At 35.6% G+C, this 20,734-nt stretch overlaps 2 protein-coding genes across 3 annotated transcripts; both read left to right on the plus strand.

Annotated features, from left to right (window-relative positions):
• The first annotated feature begins 9,535 nt into the window (after window positions 1–9,535).
• Window positions 9,536–12,658, plus strand: LOC111886588 (actin-interacting protein 1-2). The gene is made up of 6 exons (XM_023882835.3): window positions 9,536–10,082; window positions 10,418–10,579; window positions 10,715–10,901; window positions 11,004–11,429; window positions 11,504–11,911; window positions 12,012–12,658. The coding sequence occupies exons 1-6, from the start codon at window positions 9,691–9,693 to the stop codon at window positions 12,267–12,269; spliced, it is 1,833 nt and encodes a 610-aa protein (XP_023738603.1). The 5' UTR covers window positions 9,536–9,690; the 3' UTR covers window positions 12,270–12,658.
• Window positions 12,659–13,189: 531 nt separating this feature from the next.
• LOC111886608 (ABC transporter I family member 1) lies at window positions 13,190–18,431 on the plus strand. Of its 2 annotated transcripts, XR_006192629.2 has the most exons (4): window positions 13,196–13,378; window positions 13,648–14,350; window positions 14,843–14,905; window positions 18,081–18,431. XR_006192629.2 is itself a non-coding variant. In XM_023882869.3 (3 exons), the coding sequence occupies exon 2, from the start codon at window positions 13,672–13,674 to the stop codon at window positions 14,347–14,349; it is 678 nt and encodes a 225-aa protein (XP_023738637.1). In that variant the 5' UTR covers window positions 13,190–13,378; window positions 13,648–13,671; the 3' UTR covers window position 14,350; window positions 18,081–18,431. The 2 variants fall into 2 exon arrangements, 1 of the variants encoding a protein (XP_023738637.1); XM_023882869.3 differs by lacking the exon at window positions 14,843–14,905 and having other exon boundaries at window positions 13,190–13,378.
• Window positions 18,432–20,734: the final 2,303 nt, after the last annotated feature.

Genomic DNA, 20,734 nt, shown 5'->3' on the forward strand with positions numbered 1-20,734 from the left:
AAATAGAAGAGAAGGAGAAGAAGGATAATATGAATCTTTGTATGAATTGATATGGATTAACGTTCCAGATACAAAAGATTTACACACATACGCTCCTTATTCTCTCTGGCCGAAAACTCTCTATTGTTCATCAATCTCTACTCCTCACCCTAACACCTCTATTTATACAAGGGAACATGGGCCGGAAACAAATGGGCAGTAAATGAGTTTATGGCCGTAAACTCAGCCGTAAACTAGACCATAAATTCATAAAATATTACACAAAAATACAACTGCCCAGAAAAGTAAAGTATAAACTATATTTTGACCCAACAATTACCTAGCAATTGGTACAAAGAGAGTTTACTGAAAAGATTTTATAACCTAGCAATTACCTAGCAAATGTGTAACACCCTAAAAATTTTAAACTTTTTCAAAGCTATGGTTATAGAATCTTTTCGGGATTTAACTTGCATTTAATAAAAACTCGGTCTCATAAAAACATTTACAATTAAACACATTGGGTGTTATAATTAAGCATCAATATAACCATAGTTAGCAAAAATAATTACATCAATATAACTATTAAGGAGCTTAACAAGTTCCACTCAATTCTCTATCTCTTGACTTTTAACTTCCATCTATCATATTTTCTCCTTAAGCGCAATGTCACACCCCCAAACCGGAACGGCGGAAACGTTCGGGGGTGGTTGACGTCACGCGTAGTATCACAACAGTTGTATCATAGAAAACATAGTAAACACAACCAAACATTGAATACATATATGAAAAAGGTTTACATTCTCTTAATACAAAGTTTTGTTCTTATCAAAAAGTAAAATGGAAAGACGTGACTCTAACATGCCGACTTCTCCAAAATCCTGGAAGTACCTGTCTACTAAATCCCTGAGAATACAAACAGTTTTGAAAGAATATCAACATAAAGCTGGTGAGTTCATAATCATTTAGTTTTGATGGAAAATGTTTCCTTGAATCCTTTTGAAAAGTGTTCCTCAAGAAAATCTTATATTTTCTTATGAAAAGCGTGTTTGAAAAACCATTCCTTCCATGACTTCCAGATTCTTACAAGGTATGTACAATCCAAGGAGTCGTGGAATAAATATGAATATCCGTTAGTTACATGTAAAAACAATGTTAGGAGTGTCAAACCCAACAAATAATAGGGGTACAATAGACTCCAAATACACTGCTTTAATGCACTAAAAAGTAGTACAAGGCAAGCAGGGTCGAACCACAGAGACACGGGACAAAAGTCTATACCTTTTTGCACAAGGTACTTTGGTCACAAAGGGGGGGTTTGTTTGCAAAAGTAAATAACTAAATAACAATCTACTTTAAAAGCATGCACAAAATGAAATAAATTTGTAAACAAATTGTTTGAATGGTTCTAGTTCTAGTTCTCAATGTTGTTGTTCAACTTGATTATGACTTGATGTAATTCAAGATTGCTATTCTATGTTGGCACTGAAAGATATTAACACGCTCTAATAACTCTCGCTTGCCAAATTATCTAACCAAAACACGCTCTTTGATTGGACTTAGCTTTACTAATTCAACCTAAACACGCTCTTAGATTGTATTGAAAAACTGCATTAAGTTTTGTACAAGCTTCCCAACAATGTTCATTTCTTCTCATACGCTCGGAAGTGTGAAAACATGTGATATATGTTTTACAATAAGAAAACTTATTGCTTGTTACCAATTATTAACTCAATAGAACGATTAGGTGCCCTAAAAGTTAATTAACTGCACAAAAATTCAATTCATGAAAGTGGTCAATCAAACACAAATCAAATTCAAGGATTCTAGTTAAACAAAAACATAATCATTAGAATAGAATCACAAATCAAACATCAAATCATATGCTTCAAGTCAAGCAATCAACATGTTTTTAACAAGAACTAGAAACTAGGGTTTCTTAGCCACACATGGCTAAGAACAAATCAAACAAGAATAAAGATGGAATTGGAATGTTTAATCCTTACAAAAATGAAATCCAAATGTTTGCAATTATTAAGTCTTCTCAAAAGCTCCAAGAATTCTCCCAAAATTGCCCTAGATCGCCAGAAACTACTCCCAAAACCGTTCTGTTTTCAAATTGACGTCTCCTGCTCTTTTATTAAAGTTCACGTGACATGCCATAAGGCCATGCGTTTTTAGCATGGCCATGCCTTTTGCCCATGTGTTTTTTTTGGCAAGGCCATTTGTCTTGACCATGTGTTTTTTTGGCATGGCCCATGCTTTTTGCTAAAATTCCAAAAAGTCTTCACTGTTGGCTCCATCTTCAGTCCAGCTTCACCACGCGTCATGTTGCTCAAATATGAGATGATAAAGGACAAACACGACCCGTGTCAAAGTGACAAGAACCGCATTTCAAACGTAATCCTTTGCTATGAAGATAATGCAACAACGACTCGGGTTATGTCTTCATGCTTTCCTCCATGGAATGACCGATTCATCTTCTCTGCATGCTCCAAAGCTCCAAGAATCCAAACTCCATGCATCCATGCATCCAAGATCCACGTTCCATGCTCCATAATGCCTGCAAAATAAATCAAAAATAGTGAAGTACCAGACATTCTTAACGAAATATGCAACTACCCTAATAATCAACTAAATGCAAGAATTATGAAGTAGAATGCTATAAAAAGACGGAAATAAACATGCAAAATAGGTGCATAAAATGCACCTATCAAACAATCCATTTATAAATAGCTGAGTTATCCCGGGAAAATCCTATATTTTCCCTAAAACTAGTTATCCGTCCTTGAAGTAGAGATGCAAGTTTAGAAATCCGTGATTTCTATCAGTACATATATAAAAGTAGTTTTATTACTTAAAATAAAATAAATGAAGGGTAGAGTCCGTAAACCAAAGTTAGTTTATACTTATTTGCGAGTCGTATAACCATACTTGATATAACCGAGAAACCTTTATAACATTCTTCAGGCGTTAAACTAAATGACATTTGTTTACCCCAGGCATGCCTGCCTAACTGTAGCTAGCAGTTCAGGTGTGATATTGTCAGTCCCAAATAGATCTATTTAAAAATCGCACGCTCTCCCTCCAGGAGACTCTGATTATACTAAAAGGATTTATCCCTGTACACCTAAGGGTGTAATATTGAAGTCGTGCCTCACAATTCTGTATAATCTAGTTTACAAGCTAGAGACAGTATAAAACAGTATTTATCCTTGAATAAATGTACTTTATACTCCTGAGAAAATATATAACATAAACTAAATCTGCCATAGTTTATACATATTCATCCATGAAATCTGATTTGGTAGTAATTTCCTAGAGGGTTATCCCAAACTATACCCATTATAGTTTATTAGAGTTGATATGGAAAATGCTTTGTGAAAACCTTTATGAAAGTCATGAAGTTAGATTTCCAAATTAAAAGTTTCCCTTATGCTCAACATATTACAAAAAGGAATAAAATATCCGAATATGTTATTAAACATGGAAATCATTGGACTGTATTAATTAGTTTAAAACTTAATAAAATACTCTGAGTTTGGCTTGTATTCACCCCCTGAAAACATTAAAAACACGGAAAATGTAGGGGTATGAACTCACCTCGGGCGATTTGAATGAAGGATCGATACGAATGCGGGATGTTCAAGTGAAGCCTTGAACATGATTTGATCCTAATTAACATGTAATGACACATAAAGGAGTCAAATGAAGGTATTTACTTACTAAATGTGATGGAGAACCCCTATAAGAACTTGGGACTACTTACACTAGGTGCTAGGACCTTAAAGGATTGCATGAGGGAGGTGTATGGCCACCTTAAAGGTGTGTACGGTCATAGGTGTACGGTCCATGAGTGTACGGCCGTACACTCATGATGAGAGGTGTTTTTGAGGTGTTTCCAAGGTTCTACAAGCATCCAAGGAGTGTTCTAGGTCCCATACTTAGTGGTTTTGCAAGTTTAAGGCCAAATATGAACATCAAAGCAGGTGTAAGGCCATAAGAGTATGTGTGCGGCCGTACATAGGAGTGTGTGGCCGTACAGAGTGTGTATGCGGCCGTACATAGGGGTGTGCGGCCGTACACTCTTCATTTAAGCCCAACATGTCGATTTTCAGGTATTTCAAGGTTAATACCAAGTCCAAGCTACTAGATGAGGGCTAAACTCTCACTTTGGAGAGTCTTTTAAGTGTGTACGGCCACCTTATGAAGGTGTGCGACCGTACACCTTCAAAGGATGAAGATCATGATGAATTAAAGCTTAAATCAAGATATCTTACAAGTATATCAAGTTAGATGATATAATACTCACGTTTTTGAAGCCTTTGAAGTGTTCTTGGATGAAGATTCTAGAGAGAGAAAGTAGAGTGCAGCCAAAGAGGGAAAAGAATGAGTGAAGGGTCTCCCTTATTTATAGGGGTGAGTGTGCGACTTGGGGGGGGGGGGGGGGTTGGGTGTGCATCCGCACACCCATGTGTACGGCCGTACACTCCACCTAAGAGTGTGTATGGCCTGATTTTGCTACTATACGACTTGATAGCTCATCCCTAATCTCGACCTTGGTTGTATTCAAGCTTAGAACGCTTAAACGAACCCTTAATCAATGCTAGGAGTTAACAGAAATGAGTTTAACTTAGACTAACTGACTAGATGTACCAGGTAGAAGTTTCGGGTTGTCACATGTAACTTGGAATACATGACACTAAAAAGATATACGTAAGACAAAATGTCTCGTGAGATACGTAGATTTGTGACCCAAAACCTTTATCACATTTTTATCAAAAAACATTTCAAATGTTTTCATGAAAATCATTTCATACATATCATAACACATCATATCATATGACTTCATAAGACATTTATCCACATTCCATTTTCTTTTATCATTAAGGGCTAATTCTGGTATAAAACACATTGCCATTTTTATACTTAGGTTCTACTTCTAATAAAGAAACCACTCCAAAGTCTAAACCAATATGGAAATAACAAATCAATCTATCAATGCATCATTTCCATTATGACATCTATCTTGCTAACGAGAGGCACCATCCTGATATATTCCTCCAGATCCCGTTACGGGGACATCATGGCTCGAGCAATATATATTCTTGTCTTTACTTTCTGTTTCTTATCACTACTTTCCATGTTTCACATATTTCATATGTTAGTATCAAAATACTCATTTCAAACGTAAAATATATATATCCCAAAACATTTCAAACATGTTATCAAAACATTCATTCTTTCAAAACATTATTTACTTTCAAAACATTTTTGTTTTCAAAACATTCTTTTCAAAAATATTTAAAACATTCATCTCAAAACATTTCATATATCAAATTATTGATATTACATTATCATAAAATCATTTTTCCATGTACCCCAAAGTGGAAAAATGTCAACACATACTCACCTAATTCTCCAATGTAGATTGCTACCCCCTTCAAATCAACTTAACAAGCAATTACGCCTTAGAGAAAACCTATACAATGTAGGTGGAGGTAAAAAATGACCAAAATACCCTTAAGGGTCTTAAAAAGTATAAACTACTCTAAAAATCATTATTTAATCATCCCTAACTAATGTAACTAGAACTAGGTCAAAACGATGAACCAAGTTCAAGTTAGAAAATTATGTGGATCCTTAACAGTGAATTCCACGACCATGTTTATTAATGCATGTAAAAAAACAGTCGTGTTTTCATGCCTGCACACACACAACTCGTTTTTTTTCTCAAAACAACAGTCTACTTTGCATAGTTCTTGAAGACCCTTTCCAATTCACTTCGTGTCATTTATATAGGTTCTCACACATGATCAAGAGTTTTTTAATCATTAAATAATATCCCACTTAATCCATTAAGTTCTCATTCACCCTCTATTTGTTTACTTTATTAATTTAATAATCTATTCTTAAATTTAGGATATTATACAATGCATATGTAACTACTCCCAAATCCAAGTAAATCTTGAGTCAACCTGAAATGACCCAAAATACGACCCAAAAAAATTGTTTAATCATTACTAAAATCATGAGTTCAATACCATAAAATAAAAACCCATACGACAATATCTCAAACCATAACAACGTATCAAGAGAAAACTGTATCAAGACTGTATCAAATCATATCTATGAAAAGCTAAATCGACTCCCAAGACAAAAACTGAAGCTGTGGTGTGTGCGATGCCATCATCCCGAGCTCTTCCCTTTACTTGCAGAAGTACCTGAAACCAAAACTGAAACTGTAAGCACGAAGCTTAGTGAGCTCCCACAAACTACCACATACCATACAATAACATATAAACACATACTGGGCCTTGCCCACTGCATCGGACCGAAGTCCGGAAACTGCATCGGACCGAAGTCCGGAACTAACCAGGGCCTTGCCCTCTGCATCGGACCGTGGTCCGGAATCTGCATCGGACCGAAGTCTGAAACTGACTGGGACCTTGTCCCTTGCATCGGACCGTAGTCCGGAACTAACTGCATCAGACTGAAGTCCGGAACTGACTGGGACCTTGTCCCTTGCATCGGACCGAAGTCCGGAACTGACTGAACATAGCATAGCATAAACATATATCAACTAGCATAAACACATATACTGCATACTTCATTAGACTGAAGTCCGGAACACATAACACATATACATGCTTGAATCACAAAGACATCAAACACCCTGAACTACTGCATCGGACCGAAGTCCGGAACTAACTGCTAACTTAAACGGGCCGACATTGTGGCTGTAGACCCGTTCCTACTGGAAGGAAACTCACCTTGTGATGCTGACGGCTGAACTCCTGAATGAGAAATCCCTGACTGCTGCTCCGACTGCTTCCCGGCTATCAAGGGTAATAAAATACTAAATCAGAATAAGGATTCTCCTATGGGTAAAATGACCATTTTTACCCCTGCTATGGCATGGGTCACAACATGGCCCAAACCCTCAATTCCTTCCAAGTCCATCCATGGCCCCACTATAGGCCCACTAATGGCCCAATTTTTCTAGATTGGGCCTATGTCCTCGTATGGGCCCTACCAGCCCACAATAATCTTGGCCCATAATCTAACTTCTGAAGATCCAACAACAAGATAGGCTTTCCAAGCTTACTGTTGGCCCATTAATGGCCCAACTTGCTATATTGGGCCCAAAGCCCTTTATTGGGCCTTACTCAAGTCCAATACTAAATCCTTGGTCCTTAGTAACTGAATTCTGATGGACCATTAAGGCCCAAGGACCCTAAGTATGGAACTCAGCCCACACCGAGGCCCAAAACACTCGAAGCCCAAACTAGCAGCGTATGTGGGGCGTACACCAAGGTACGCTGAGCGTACAAACTGCTGGCTTGTACGCGGCACGTACCTCCTTGTACGCCCAACGTACAACCCTGTTAAGCCAAAATCTCAATAAGTGCTTAATAATCCGATCCAGAAGCTACAAATCTAGATCCTAAGCTTGTTCCATGTCTTAAGCCATAAAGTTGCCTACTTGATGGCTTACAAGTCTCATAAAGGCTCAAACTTCCATAAATAACATTCTACTTCCTTGGAGCTAACTAGATCTCATGCATGGTTCCATATAAGCCACAAAGATTGCAACTTTATTACTAGGAAGATGTTTCTGAGCCTTAAGGATGGCAACCCAAGCTCCAAAACCGACTTACAAGATCAAGACTCAACCTTTGGACTTAAAAAGGTCCAAACTTCCATAACCTAGATCTAGAAGGAAAGAGGAAGAAAGTTCAGAACTTTATACCTTCCTTTGCTGACCAAGAGGGTGCTAAGTCCAGATCCCTGAGCTCAAGCTTCTTCTCTAACTTCTTCCCTTTTTTCTTCACTACTTCCTTTCCTTGAAACACTCACAAAAACTTCTTCACACACAAAGAGAGGATAAGAACGGATTAGGGTTTTCTTGAGAGTGAGGAGGTTGATGGGAAAACAGGGAAGGAGGCTATAATGGGGTTTATATAGCCTTAAACCCCTAAAATTAGGGTTTTTCCTCTGGCCGCGTACGCTGGGCGTACCATATGGTACGCTGCGCGTACGCTTCTCCTCCCCGCGCTTCATTTAATCAATACGCCCAGCGTACAACGGGTTACGCCCCGCGTACGACTTATGGGCAGACTATGACTCGGCCCAAAACAAAGAGGCCCACTTCAATATACAATTCTATTATAGCCCAAAATAAAACTTGAGAATTCAAATAAATTTATACCTCGGAAGATGATCGTTACACAACCTTTAAAACAATGGCAATGATATATATATATATATATATATATATATATATATATATATATATATATATATATATATATATATATATATATATATATATCATAATTTAGTTTTTTTTATCATTCACCCTCTATTTGTAATACATAATTCAGTTAGTATATATTATAATACATAACTTTTGCCTATATCCAAATCTATGCACTAGTTGTCATCACACTAGAACACATGTAAGTTAGTAGGACCACACATACACATGGGAACATTCTAGAATGCTACTTATAAAAACAACCTTGTTATAGGCAAAACAAACACTAAATTATAGGGCAACTAAAACTTAAGGATCCCAAAGACAAGTGCCACCCTTAAGTCAATCCATCCTTGAATTCTCAACCGCCTCTTTTCCTTTCCATCGACACATCATATGGCTTTTGAACCCTCACCTTCTAACCACTCATGCCCTTTGTCGACTCCACCCTCCGATGAGCGTATCAATGTAAAACTACCTGCTAATAGCATTGAGGTAAATGATACTTTGTTTTTTTTATCTTGTTGTATTATTTTTGATTAAATAGATAGAGATCGTGATACCTTACTTTACAATTTTTAGTTTTTCATTTTATTTTGATCTTGCTTTCCGGTTTTAAGAACATGAGTTGATGTTGTTATGCGATTAAGTGTAAAATGGTCCTTTCGTTATTCAACAAAACATTTAAAGGTCTAACCAAACAACATGTATTCATTAAGCCTCTAAATTATTCATACATTTGAATTATTTAGAGATTGTGAAAAAGTTGTTTAGTTAATGAAATTTATTACATATTTTTATTATAATATTTAATCATTTTTTACAAGTCTTTTTATGTCATTTATATTTTACAGTTAGATTGTCAACTATTTTTTTTTTTTTACCAACTGTGACTATTTTAAGTTATTTTCAACTATCAATTAGTTTGTCCAATATAACCAATAATATGATAATGTTACACTAATGTCATACATATAACTTATAAATCATAAAATACCCACCAAAATAGTTAGTAATTTTAAACATTTAATCTTCACTGTTAGAAACTCTAACATATAATGAACACTTATATAATATTGATTTGACATGATCTCAATTTTCTAATGAATAAAACTAGGATTGTTATAATAAAAAACCTCGCTAGCAATTGGGGATGAATTACGTATCAGAAAAAAGAATATCCTTTACTTGTTTTAAGCCGTTGTATAAGTTATAGGCTTATAGCATTATTTTTAATATTTATATATGAATATATTGTTGTAAATTATCCTAAGAAAATATATGTTTATTATCTCACTCATTCGACACCCCACGTTCTTTTCGCAAAGTCATCACTCATTAGACACTTGGAACACGAAATTCCCAAGTTCCCCTGCAAAAAGTTTCATTCCTCTTACCTCCTTCAATCACCCCTTTCACATCCCAAAAAACCTGAAACTAATTGATCAAAAATGGCAAAGCTTATAGAGACGTACGCCTGCGTACCATCGACGGAGCGCGGCCGAGGAATATTAATATCCGGTGATCCGAAAACAAATGCATTTATGTACTGTAATGGCCGATCGGTGATTATCCGGTACCTCGACAGACCATTGGATGTCGAGGTGTACGCAGAACATGCTTATCAAACCACCGTTGCGAGGTTCTCGCCTAACGGAGAGTGGATCGCTTCCGCTGACGTGTCCGGGACGATAAGGATCTACGGTACCCACAACGGATTCGTGTTGAAAAATGAGTTTCGGGTCTTGTCGGGTCGAATTGATGATATCCAGTGGTCTGCTGATGGGATGAGGATCGTGGCTTCGGGTGATGGCAAGGGCAAGTCGTTCGTTCGAGCTTTCATGTGGGTTTGTTTTTCTCGATCACAACTGTTTGTTGAAATGCGCCAATGACATCTTTTCAACTTTTCCCTTTCTCTACCTTATTTACACAATTTGGGGATATTGGTCTAAAATCTGTCCAAATCATACAAACACTTTTGATTTTGATGATTTCTCGTCATTTTCAAATCAGAAATCATTTGGGGGTGAGGCAGGGCCCCATGACATCCTTGCTTCATTGTCACCCCTAAGTCCAATTATTCAAAATCGACATCTTTCTTTATCTGGAAAAATTATGAAAATGTCAACCTTTTGATCTTCTACCATTATAGACACTCATTTCAACAGTCTTATACAGGTGGGATTCTGGAAGCAATGTTGGAGAATTTGATGGGCATTCAAGGAGAGTTCTAAGCTGTGCATTCAAACCCACAAGACCATTTCGCATAGTCTCATGTGGAGAGGACTTCTTGGTCAACTTCTATGAAGGACCACCATTCAAGTTCAAGCAATCACATAGGTCTGTAACAGATAACAGATTCCATCAAACACATAAACTTTCTACTCAAATAAACTTACAGTATCACATGACACAAATCCTTATGTCACATTTATTTAGTACAATTCTAGTGTTCATTGGTATTCTCACATGCAGGGATCACTCGAATTTTGTCAACTGTGTAAGGTTTTCACCTGATGGCAACAAATTCATCACTGTAAGCTCTGACAAAAGAGGGCTGTTATATGATGGAAAAACTGCAGAGGTCAAGGGTGAATTGTCTAAAGAGGACGCCCACACAGGTAGTATATATGCTGTAAGCTGGAGTCCCGATAGCAAACAGGTAGTTAATCTTCTTTTCTTTTCTAAATTCCACAAAAAATGCTCATTTATCTATGCTTTGAGTTCAAATTTAGGGTTCTTTTTATTTCCTTTATAATTGTAGGTGCTAACTGTATCTGCTGACAAAACTGCAAAAATATGGACAATATCAGATGATTTCAATGGAACACTCTCAAAGACTTTAACTTGTCCAGGATCTGGTGGAGTTGAGGACATGTTAGTTGGGTGTCTATGGCAAAATGATTATATAGTTACTGTTTCTCTTGGTGGGACCATATATTTATACTCTGCAAGTGATCTTGATAAAGATCCAACAATTCTTTGTGGACACATGAAGAATGTTAATTCACTAGCTGTGCTTACAAAAGGCCCAGAAAAAGCCATTCTTTCTAGCAGCTATGATGGCTTAATATTCAAATGGCTTCGAGGATTTGGCTACAATGGTAAGTTAGAAAGAGGCGACAAAAATCAAATCAAATGTCTCGCTGCTGTTGATGAAGAAATCATGTCTTCTGGATTCGACAATAAGGTAATTCAATTTCTTTCAAGATTTAGGATTTAGGGTTTAGGGTTTGTTATCTGACAAGATGTTGTAACGAACAGATATGGAGGATTCCGTTAAATGGAGAAGAATGTTCAGAAGCAGATATTATTGACATCGGGAGTCAACCGAAGGATTTGAGTTTGGCTATTAATAATCATGAACTTGCATTGATTTCAATTGAGACAGGTGTCGTTCTTCTGAAAGGTACGCAGGTGTTGGCAAGTGTTGAGCTTGGATTTACTGTGAGTGCATGCGCTATTTCGCCTGATGGAGATGAAGCGATTGTGGGAGGGCAAGATGGTAAATTGCACATGTATTCAGTGAAGGGAGATACTCTTTCAGAAGAAGCTGTTCTTGAGAAACATCGAGGGGCTATTACTGTGATTCGTTACTCTCCTGATGTTTCCATGTTTGCGTCTGCTGATGCAAATAGAGAAGCTGTTGTATGGGATCGGGCCTCCAGAGAGGTACTAGAAATTCCAATTTACAAATTCTAATTTACTAAATTGAAAGAAGAAAAAAAAACGTTTATGATTTATTATGAACTTATGATGTTGTTATAAATAGGTGAAGCTGAAGAACATGTTATATCATACAGCTCGTATAAACAGCTTAGCGTGGTCTCCTGATAACAAAATGGTGGCAACAGGATCTCTTGACACGTGTGTAATTGTTTATGAAATAGATAAGCCAGCTTCAAGCAGAACAACTGTAAAAGGAGCTAACCTTGGTGGGGTCTACTCAGTGGCATTTGTTGATGAAAAAACTGTCATAAGTTCTGGTGAAGACGCGTGTATTCGTTTATGGGAGATAACTCCACAATAAATAAACAATCAAAAACTTACAAACAAACGTTTCTTCATGTCTTTTTCTTCTACTTTTTGTGAAGCTGGTTTTGCAAGTAGGCCAAGGTTTTTAGTGGAGGACTTATTGGATTAAAAGTAAGGTTTTGGTGGACAAATTCGTATGTTTTGCTAAGAGCTTTCAGGGAAATGGAGGATTGGGTCGAATGGAAAAGAGATGCTTCTTGGAAGCTTGATGATCGAAATCTTTTTTTTTTTTTTTTTTTTAAAATGTAATAAATGTGTTTTGGGTGTGTTTTTTATGATGAATGATGAAACCTTTTGGTTTGATTCTCAAGTGGTTTAAGTTGTGTTTTGAGACTTGAGTTTCCACTTTGTTTATGAAATATCATTTGGTGTTTTGAGTTTCCACTTTTCCACCAATTGAACACAACTTTAAAATTGTGTTTCATCTTTTCAACTTTCATTATGGTTATACGCTTCCATAATAAACCCATGACATAAATGATAAATTGTTTATATAGAATACAAACACATACATGAATTTGGACCCAATTTACTTTCATTCAGATTCAGTATGTAGTTTATCAAGTTCATCTTGAACTTTAACATACACACCAGCGTTAGGTGTATCACATGTAACTTCTACAATCCATATAAAACGTCGCCATCACTTGTAAGAGAGCTACAAGACATTTTGTTTGTAACCTTTTTTGATTTTGTCTTTATTAAAATACAAATTAAACATTTAGTTAATAATCAAATAGTTTAGTTTAATTATGGAAATATATAATCACATGCTCCAGTTTTAAATGGAGTAGTAAATTTGAGTAAGTTGTAAACATGAAGTCCACGACCCAAATCCTAATAGTCACCAAGTCAGTGTCTCAAGTAGCAAAATTGCAAGTTGGAGGTAGAAAATGAGATACTTGAAAGTACAAGGTTGGTGAAGTATCAACTTTTAAAAGTAAATTCCCCATTTTCTCTAAACTCTGTATCTCGGAAATCATGTTGATCCATCCGTTACTTGTTTGATTTCCCGTCGCCGCTGCGGCCTTCTTCCGCCGGGACGCTGCCGCAGTCACTGTTCATCAGAAACTCCTCCATTTTGCTTGACTTCTGAAGAATAAGGTGTGCTTACTGTTCTATGTTTCATGATTTCGATGCCGTTATCTGTTGACCTTTCACTAATTGCCATCTGAATACCTGATTGACTGAAACTGCACAAACAATAACAAGTAAAAAAAACTATGTGTCTGTTAAGAAAAAATCGTTGTGTGTTCTTACTGTGTAAAGTCATGCAGTCTATCTGTTTGATCAAATGCCTCTGAGAACTTTTCGTAGCGTATGCAGCTTTTCGATCTAAGAAAATAGAAAACGCTTTGATTCTTCCATGGCAGGTTTTTTCTCTTGAACGACCTTCAATGTCTTTACGCAGACCTCCACTTCCTCGATTACTTCTCAACAACGTTTCTTGCATGAGAAACGCTCAACAAATCTTACGCCATACAAACATCTCAATTCACGATGGTGGAGCCCTAGTACTCACCGGAGCAAATGGCTCCGGCAAGTCTACCTTCTTACGAATGCTGGCCGGATTCTCCAAACCATCAGCCGGTGAGATCCTATGGAATGGCCATGACATAACTGAGTCAGGAGTTTTCCACCAATACAAACTTCAACTCAACTGGCTCTCACTCAAAGAAGCCATTAAATCCAACTTCACTGTTCTTGACAATGTTCAATGGTTTGAAGTTCTTGAAAGTAAACAAGGAAAATCTTTACCTGCTCTTGAGTTCATGGGGCTTGGAAGACTTGCCAATGAGAAAGCACGGATGCTTTCAATGGGTCAAAGAAAAAGATTGCAGCTTGCAAGAGTTATGGCCATGGATAGACCGATTTGGCTGCTTGATGAACCTTCTGTTGCTTTAGATGATGAAGGTGTGAAGCTTTTGGAACAGATGATTGCAGATCATAGGAGCCAGGGTGGAATAGTCATTGTAGCTACACATCTCCCCATTGAGATTCAAGATGCTATGATCTTGAGATTGCCTCCCAGGTTTCCAAGAAGGATAACTTTAGTAGACATGCTTCCTCATTGAGGTGAGTTGACGAATTTACCCTTTTGAGCTTTACATTATTTCATGCAATTGTTTCTCATAATGATATCATAGGTCAATCACTTCTCTTCATGCCTCTATTGTTTGATTCCATGAAGTAGAAACTGAAAAAAAAAAATACTAGTATTCCTCCATGACTCTTGTGTTTCATAATGATAGATGAATAGCAATCGATTTTAGAGTCTCATATGGCTTCTAGCATTATCTTTAAATAGGTGATGATGTTGTGAGTTGTGACTTAAATTAAGCAAATAGGAAAGTTTCCATTATATTATATAATGAAAGGTTTCTTATTATTGTTTGATTAGGATGGTTTCAAATACTATTGTTTTTTCTTTACTATGAAGCCTTTTGGGTTCATTGTTTTATTTTTAACATCCATAAATCAAGATTATATGTTTTAGCCTTACAGTGAATAAATACTTATTCTTATTATTAAATTAATTTATGGTGTTATTTGGTTTTTTGGATGTAGGTAATTAATCAATGATGTTAGTGATTTGAGGGGATAATATCCCTAGTCGTAAACTTTAATAAGGTATGACGAAAAACCTAAGCTATTTTAGAGTTTTTGTCCTTAATTGGTGAATTTATGTCATTGGAGTTAATTGGCACTTATGACCATTCGGATGGGTTTTGGTGGAAATTGAGGATTTAAGCAACTATATTATTAAATAAATTAATTGGTAATAGAAGTTATAATTAAAGACATTAAAACCCTAATTGGCTTCCTTTGTCAAAATCAAATTTAGAGGGAAGAAAGCTTACGATTTTAAGTTCACGGTGGAGGAAGGTTTCACTTTTGCTTGGCGATCGTTCATGTGGCGGCGATTAAGAACACATATCATCGGCTTAAACATAGTTTTGAAAACCATTTACATAGTAAATTGTGGATAAAGTCCCATAAACTTCAAAGTCAATTAACAAATTGAAAAATAAGTTGTCAAAAGAGTATTCAAGGGCATCACAATCCAAAAAAAGAAAAATAAATAAGTTGTCTAAACTATATCAAAATAGTGTATTAGGATTGGGAAACATGATGAGTAATGATGAAGTTAGACTTACACAAGTAGAAATAGAAGTAGGTTCATTCAAGAACACCAAAAAGGTTTGAAGAACCGAGCTATTTTTAAGATGTCATTTGTGTAAAGTTTAAAACTAAAATAATTAATTTGTTATTTTTAAATTAATGTTAATTGTTAAGGGTATTGAAGTAATTTTATTTTTATTTGTTTCCATGAAATCATGTAATTTAATTAAGATTAAACTATAATCCCATATATATATATATATATATATATATATATATATATATATATATATATATATATATATATATAGCATTTAATCTAGAACATTTCTTATCTCGAGAACATTTGAGAACAAATTTGGACCACACAATTTCTTAATTAAAATTATAAAATAATATTCATATAAATCAAAAAATTGTTACAAACAATTAAAAAATCCACTAACTAACATCACTCACCACCCAACACCACCCACCACCACCACTACCCACCACCAATCACTACCCACCATCCACCACCAATCACCACCAATCACTACCCACCATCCACCATCAATCACTACCCATCACCCACCATCACCAGCCACCACCCGCCACTACCATCACCACCCACCAACACCGCCCTTACCCCACTTACAAAAACCATCACCATCCACCAACCACCACCAAACATCACCACATGCCACTACTAACCATCATCACCGCCGCCACCACCTACCCATCAACACCACCACCACCTACCACCCACCAACCACACAATTAGATACATATAATCACATATGATTATATGTATATAATCACATATAATTTATGTGGACAAAATTTGCGGACTCAATTATATATCTGCGCTTGTTTACTTAATCATCGACTATAATAAATGAAGGTTTTTTTTGCCACATGTTACACTCTCATTCAATTTGTCAAATATCATTTTTTGGTTATTTTGAATTAATTTTTTTTCCACATGTCATTTTATGAGTTTTTCTATTTTAATAAATTCCACTTAATATTTTAATATAATAATTATATTAAATATAGTAATAAATGATATCAATTTAATTAATGGACTTACCTTTTATTTCAAAATTAAAGTTCATTAGTTTATTTTGTTAAATTATTTAAATTTAAAAGAAAAATCAATTTTAATAATTCATTATTTTTCTTATTTTATTATAAATTCAAAGTTCTTAAATATTTAGATTTTTATATTTACTTTTTTTTAATTAACCCATGTGATACATGGGTCTTACACCTAGTATATGATTATATGTATCTAATCATAAATGAGTTATATGGACAAGATTCGTTTTCGTATTTTCTATTCAATAAATTTTCTCATGTATTTATTAATATATGATTGTATGTATTTAATCACATATGATTCAATATTTGTTCTCGTATATACAATCACATGTGATTATATGTATCTAATCACATATGATTTATATGGACAATATTCTTTTTTGTCCATATATATCACATGTGATTAGATACATATAATCACATGTGATTAGATATATTTAATCACATATGATTAAAGTTGAGAAAAAACAATAATTGAATCGACAACATGATAACGAATCTTGTCCATATAAATCATATGTGATTGGATACCTATAATCACATGTGATTATATGTATATAATCACATATGATTTGAGATGAACAAGATTCATTTTTGCCTTCTCAATTCAATAGTTGTGCTCATGTACTTAATCACATACGATTATACATATAATCACATGTGATAAAATAAATGAGAACAACTATTGAATCGACAAAGCAAAAATGAATTGTGTCCACATAAATCATATGTGATTAGATTCATATAATCACATGTGATTATATATATTTAATCACATATGATTAATTTGGATAAATATTTGTTTTCGTGTTCTTGGTTCAATATTTGTTATCGTGTATATAATCACATGTGATTATATGTATATAATCACATATAATTTTTACAGACAAGATTTGTTTTTTCCAAATAAAATCATATGTGATTAGAAACATATAATCACATCCGATTAACACCCCGCTCCCGAGTTGAGGCAAAGAAAAGAAGAGAAGAGAAAAGAAAGTAAGGAGAGAAAAAAAGAGAAAAGAAAGGAAAACAAATTTGTCTTTTGTGCTCCCGAGTTGGAGAGAAATGGAAGGAAAGTTAAACATTTTATTCTTTCTTTTCAAATACTCCCAAATCGGAAGGAAAGTTAGGAGGGAAAGTGATCCTTCCATTTCCTTCCACTTCCTTACTTTAATGAAACTCGGGAGCATCAATCTCTCTTACTTTCCTCTCATTTCTGCCCATTAACTTTCTTTTCTCTCCTTAAGTTGAACTCGGGAGTGGGGTGTAAATGTATTTAATCACATATGATTAAAGTGGGAAAAAAAACAATTAGTGAAACTTGTGTGGCACCTATTATCTTAAGTAGACTCGAGTGGAGTCTCGGGCTTGGTTTGTTGGGATCCTGGTTACGAAGGGTTGCATATGATTCATAGATGTAGTGTGTGTTGCATTTCATATACGATGTATCTCTTTGCATAACATGACATTACATTCACATTATGAGTACATTATTTATACTTAATGTAATATTGAGGATTAAATCTTCTTATTAGATATTATCATTGTTACTCACTAATCTATATGCTTGTTGTTCCTATGTTGAAATGTGGTGTAGGAACGAGGCTTGGTATGAAAGGGAAGGGGTCGGCTTGGACCAAGAGTAAAAGATTTATAATGTTTATCTTTTATGTTCATCTTGGTAGCTTGACTCATGCTCTTAGTAATGTTTTTGTATGTATGTGTTGAGCATGTGGTACAAATATGTAGTCTCTTATGAGGAAAAGTTCAATATATTTGAGAATGATTTACTATATATTGTAACCTTATCAAAGAATTTTTTTGGATGTATTTTTCGATTATTGTGGTGTTATGTGTTCTTTAGTTTCTTGTGATAGTTTATCATGTAATAAACTTCATTTCATTGAATTGATGTCATGTTTGTCAATTAGGAAAATGTGTTTGTTTACCTTTTTATACTTATGATTCTTATTCATGTTCCCTTTGATGCTATTCATCCGATTATGGACTTCATGGATTTTTAGTTTTAGTCGCATTAAAATTGTGTTTTATTTCTTGATCACCTCTCCCATTTTTTTGTGGGTATACCCATCACGCAATAAAATATACACTACAAACATATACATTTTTGCCCCTTTATCCAAAAACAATTTAACCTTGACATTTAAAAGTTCCAATATGTGACCATGGTGGTGAATTTAACAATTTGTTATTTTGTTTTTTTTATGCCAATGATATTCAATTTTATTTTTCATATCCTCAAACCTCTCAACAAAATGGTAAATTCAATCCCATAACTTCCTATATTGATCTATGTCATGTTGTTCCATGCACACATGCCTCCCGAATATTGGGTCAAGGCATTCCATATGACCACCTACTTACTATCTTCTACCATTAATAAATCCACCATGTTTCACCGCGTTGCCAAGGGTAAACCATAATGCTCTCACTTATGAGTTTTTAGGTGCCTATGCTACCCTCACGTCTCGAACCCACATAAACTTGCCCCTCGTTCCACCCTATGTGCCTTTCTTGGCTACCATTCCCAACACAAAGTCTTTCGATGACTTCATCTCTAATCCAAGAAAATCATTCTCTCGTGACATGTTGTCATTGACAAGACCATGTCCCTCTTTGGCTCCATGCCCCCATCACTCTCCCCATCCCAGATCAAATCGCCTCCTTTTTACTCGTTCTCGCACACGTTTGAGCCTACCATCCGCCACCCTTCTCCTTTGACCCATTCGCCTACCTTGACCCGACAACCCATCCCTCATCTCTAACGACCCAAACACAACCCCATTCTATTTTAGCATATTTGTCTCGAAATTACAAATTGACCCTCTTTATGCCCCTAGTCTGTAACTTTTTAACCCACACCGACCCCTATCCGACCCCATTCAACCCATGCAAACATGTTCAAAGCATGACATTTATAAACCAATTCAACAACTTAAGATTATACTAAAGTCGAGTCACATATTCCAAAGTCCTACCTATAAGCCTTTGAAAATCCAGATTGGTCCACTTCCATAAAAGAAGAATATAATGCCCTTATCAACAATAGTACATGGGTACTTGTACCTCAACCAATAACAATAATATTATTTGCTCTAGTTGGTTATTTAAAAAGAAAGTTAATGCGGACGACTCTCTCGCTTGCTAGAAGTGAGACTTGTTGCCAACGGGAGGATTTAATGTTTGGGAATTAATTGCTATGAAGCATTTAGTCCTATTGTTAAACTGACAACCGTTTGTGTGATCTTTAGTTTGGTCATATATTGCCATTGGATGGTCCACTAGTTGGATGTCAAGAATTATTTTTTTCATGGGGATCTTAGCGAGATCGTTTACATGCACTAGCCTTTGGGTTCTCTTTACGCCACCCACCTTGATTTCACATGTCACCCAAGTAAGTCCCTCTAGGGACTAAAGTAGGCCACTCGAGCATGATTTCACAAGTTTCCCCTCTTTGTGTCATGAATCAGGTTTAAACATAGAAGATATGCTTCTTCTCTTTTAATCTATAAACTTGGCTTATCAGTTTCCCACCTTCTTTTCTACATGGATGATATTGTTCTTGTAAGTCCCAAATTTTGCCTGATGTATCAATCAGATCCACTTGATGGTGCGGAGTCCCAATCAAGTAGATAATGCAAGATCAAATGGAGAAGAAGAAGAAGAAGAATAAGAAGAATATGAATCTATGATGCATTGATGATAAGATTGATGCTCCAACACAAGATTCACACACACATACACTCTTCTTCTCTCTAACTTTCTCTCTCTAGAACACCTTGATTTACACACACTTAGCACATACTCTTGTGTTCTCCCCTCAAGGCCTACAACCACTCCTCACCCCTACTTCTATATAAATATGGACCGCAAACCCAAGGCCCAAACCTAATGCTAGACCAAAACACATGGGTTTTCGGTCCAAGCTATAATTAAACACAAAACTATTTTCGCCCAAGACTAAAAACACTAAATGCTTAGAAAAGCAAAGTATAAACCATATTTTTGACCCAACAATCTCCCCCTTGGTTTATAGCTTTCTTTTCTTTTACCCAACAAACTCCCCCTAGGATTGTAGCTTGCCTTTCTTGTCAATATTCAATATGAGCTTGGCTTCGATTTCTTCACAGCTTCAAAATGAACAAATGAATCTTCTAAGTGAGTGACTTCATCTTGAATAGTCGGGCATTTCTTCAAAATTTGACATTGAACGCACGTTGGGTGTGGAGG

This window comes from Lactuca sativa, chromosome 5, assembly GCF_002870075.4.
Source record: "Lactuca sativa cultivar Salinas chromosome 5, Lsat_Salinas_v11, whole genome shotgun sequence".
NCBI lineage: Eukaryota > Viridiplantae > Streptophyta > Magnoliopsida > Asterales > Asteraceae > Lactuca > Lactuca sativa.

Bases quoted from the DNA above. Each gene is read 5' to 3' on its own strand.
- LOC111886588 (XM_023882835.3), top strand. From the start codon at position 9,691: ATGGCAAAGCTTATAGAGACGTACGCCTGCGTACCATCGACGGAGCGC. The intron at 10,083-10,417 runs GTGGGTTTGTTT...AGTCTTATACAG, and splicing joins TCGTTCGTTCGAGCTTTCAT to GTGGGATTCTGGAAGCAATG. The intron at 11,430-11,503 runs GTAATTCAATTT...TGTAACGAACAG, and splicing joins CTTCTGGATTCGACAATAAG to ATATGGAGGATTCCGTTAAA.
- LOC111886608 (XM_023882869.3), top strand. From the start codon at position 13,672: ATGTCTTTACGCAGACCTCCACTTCCTCGATTACTTCTCAACAACGTT.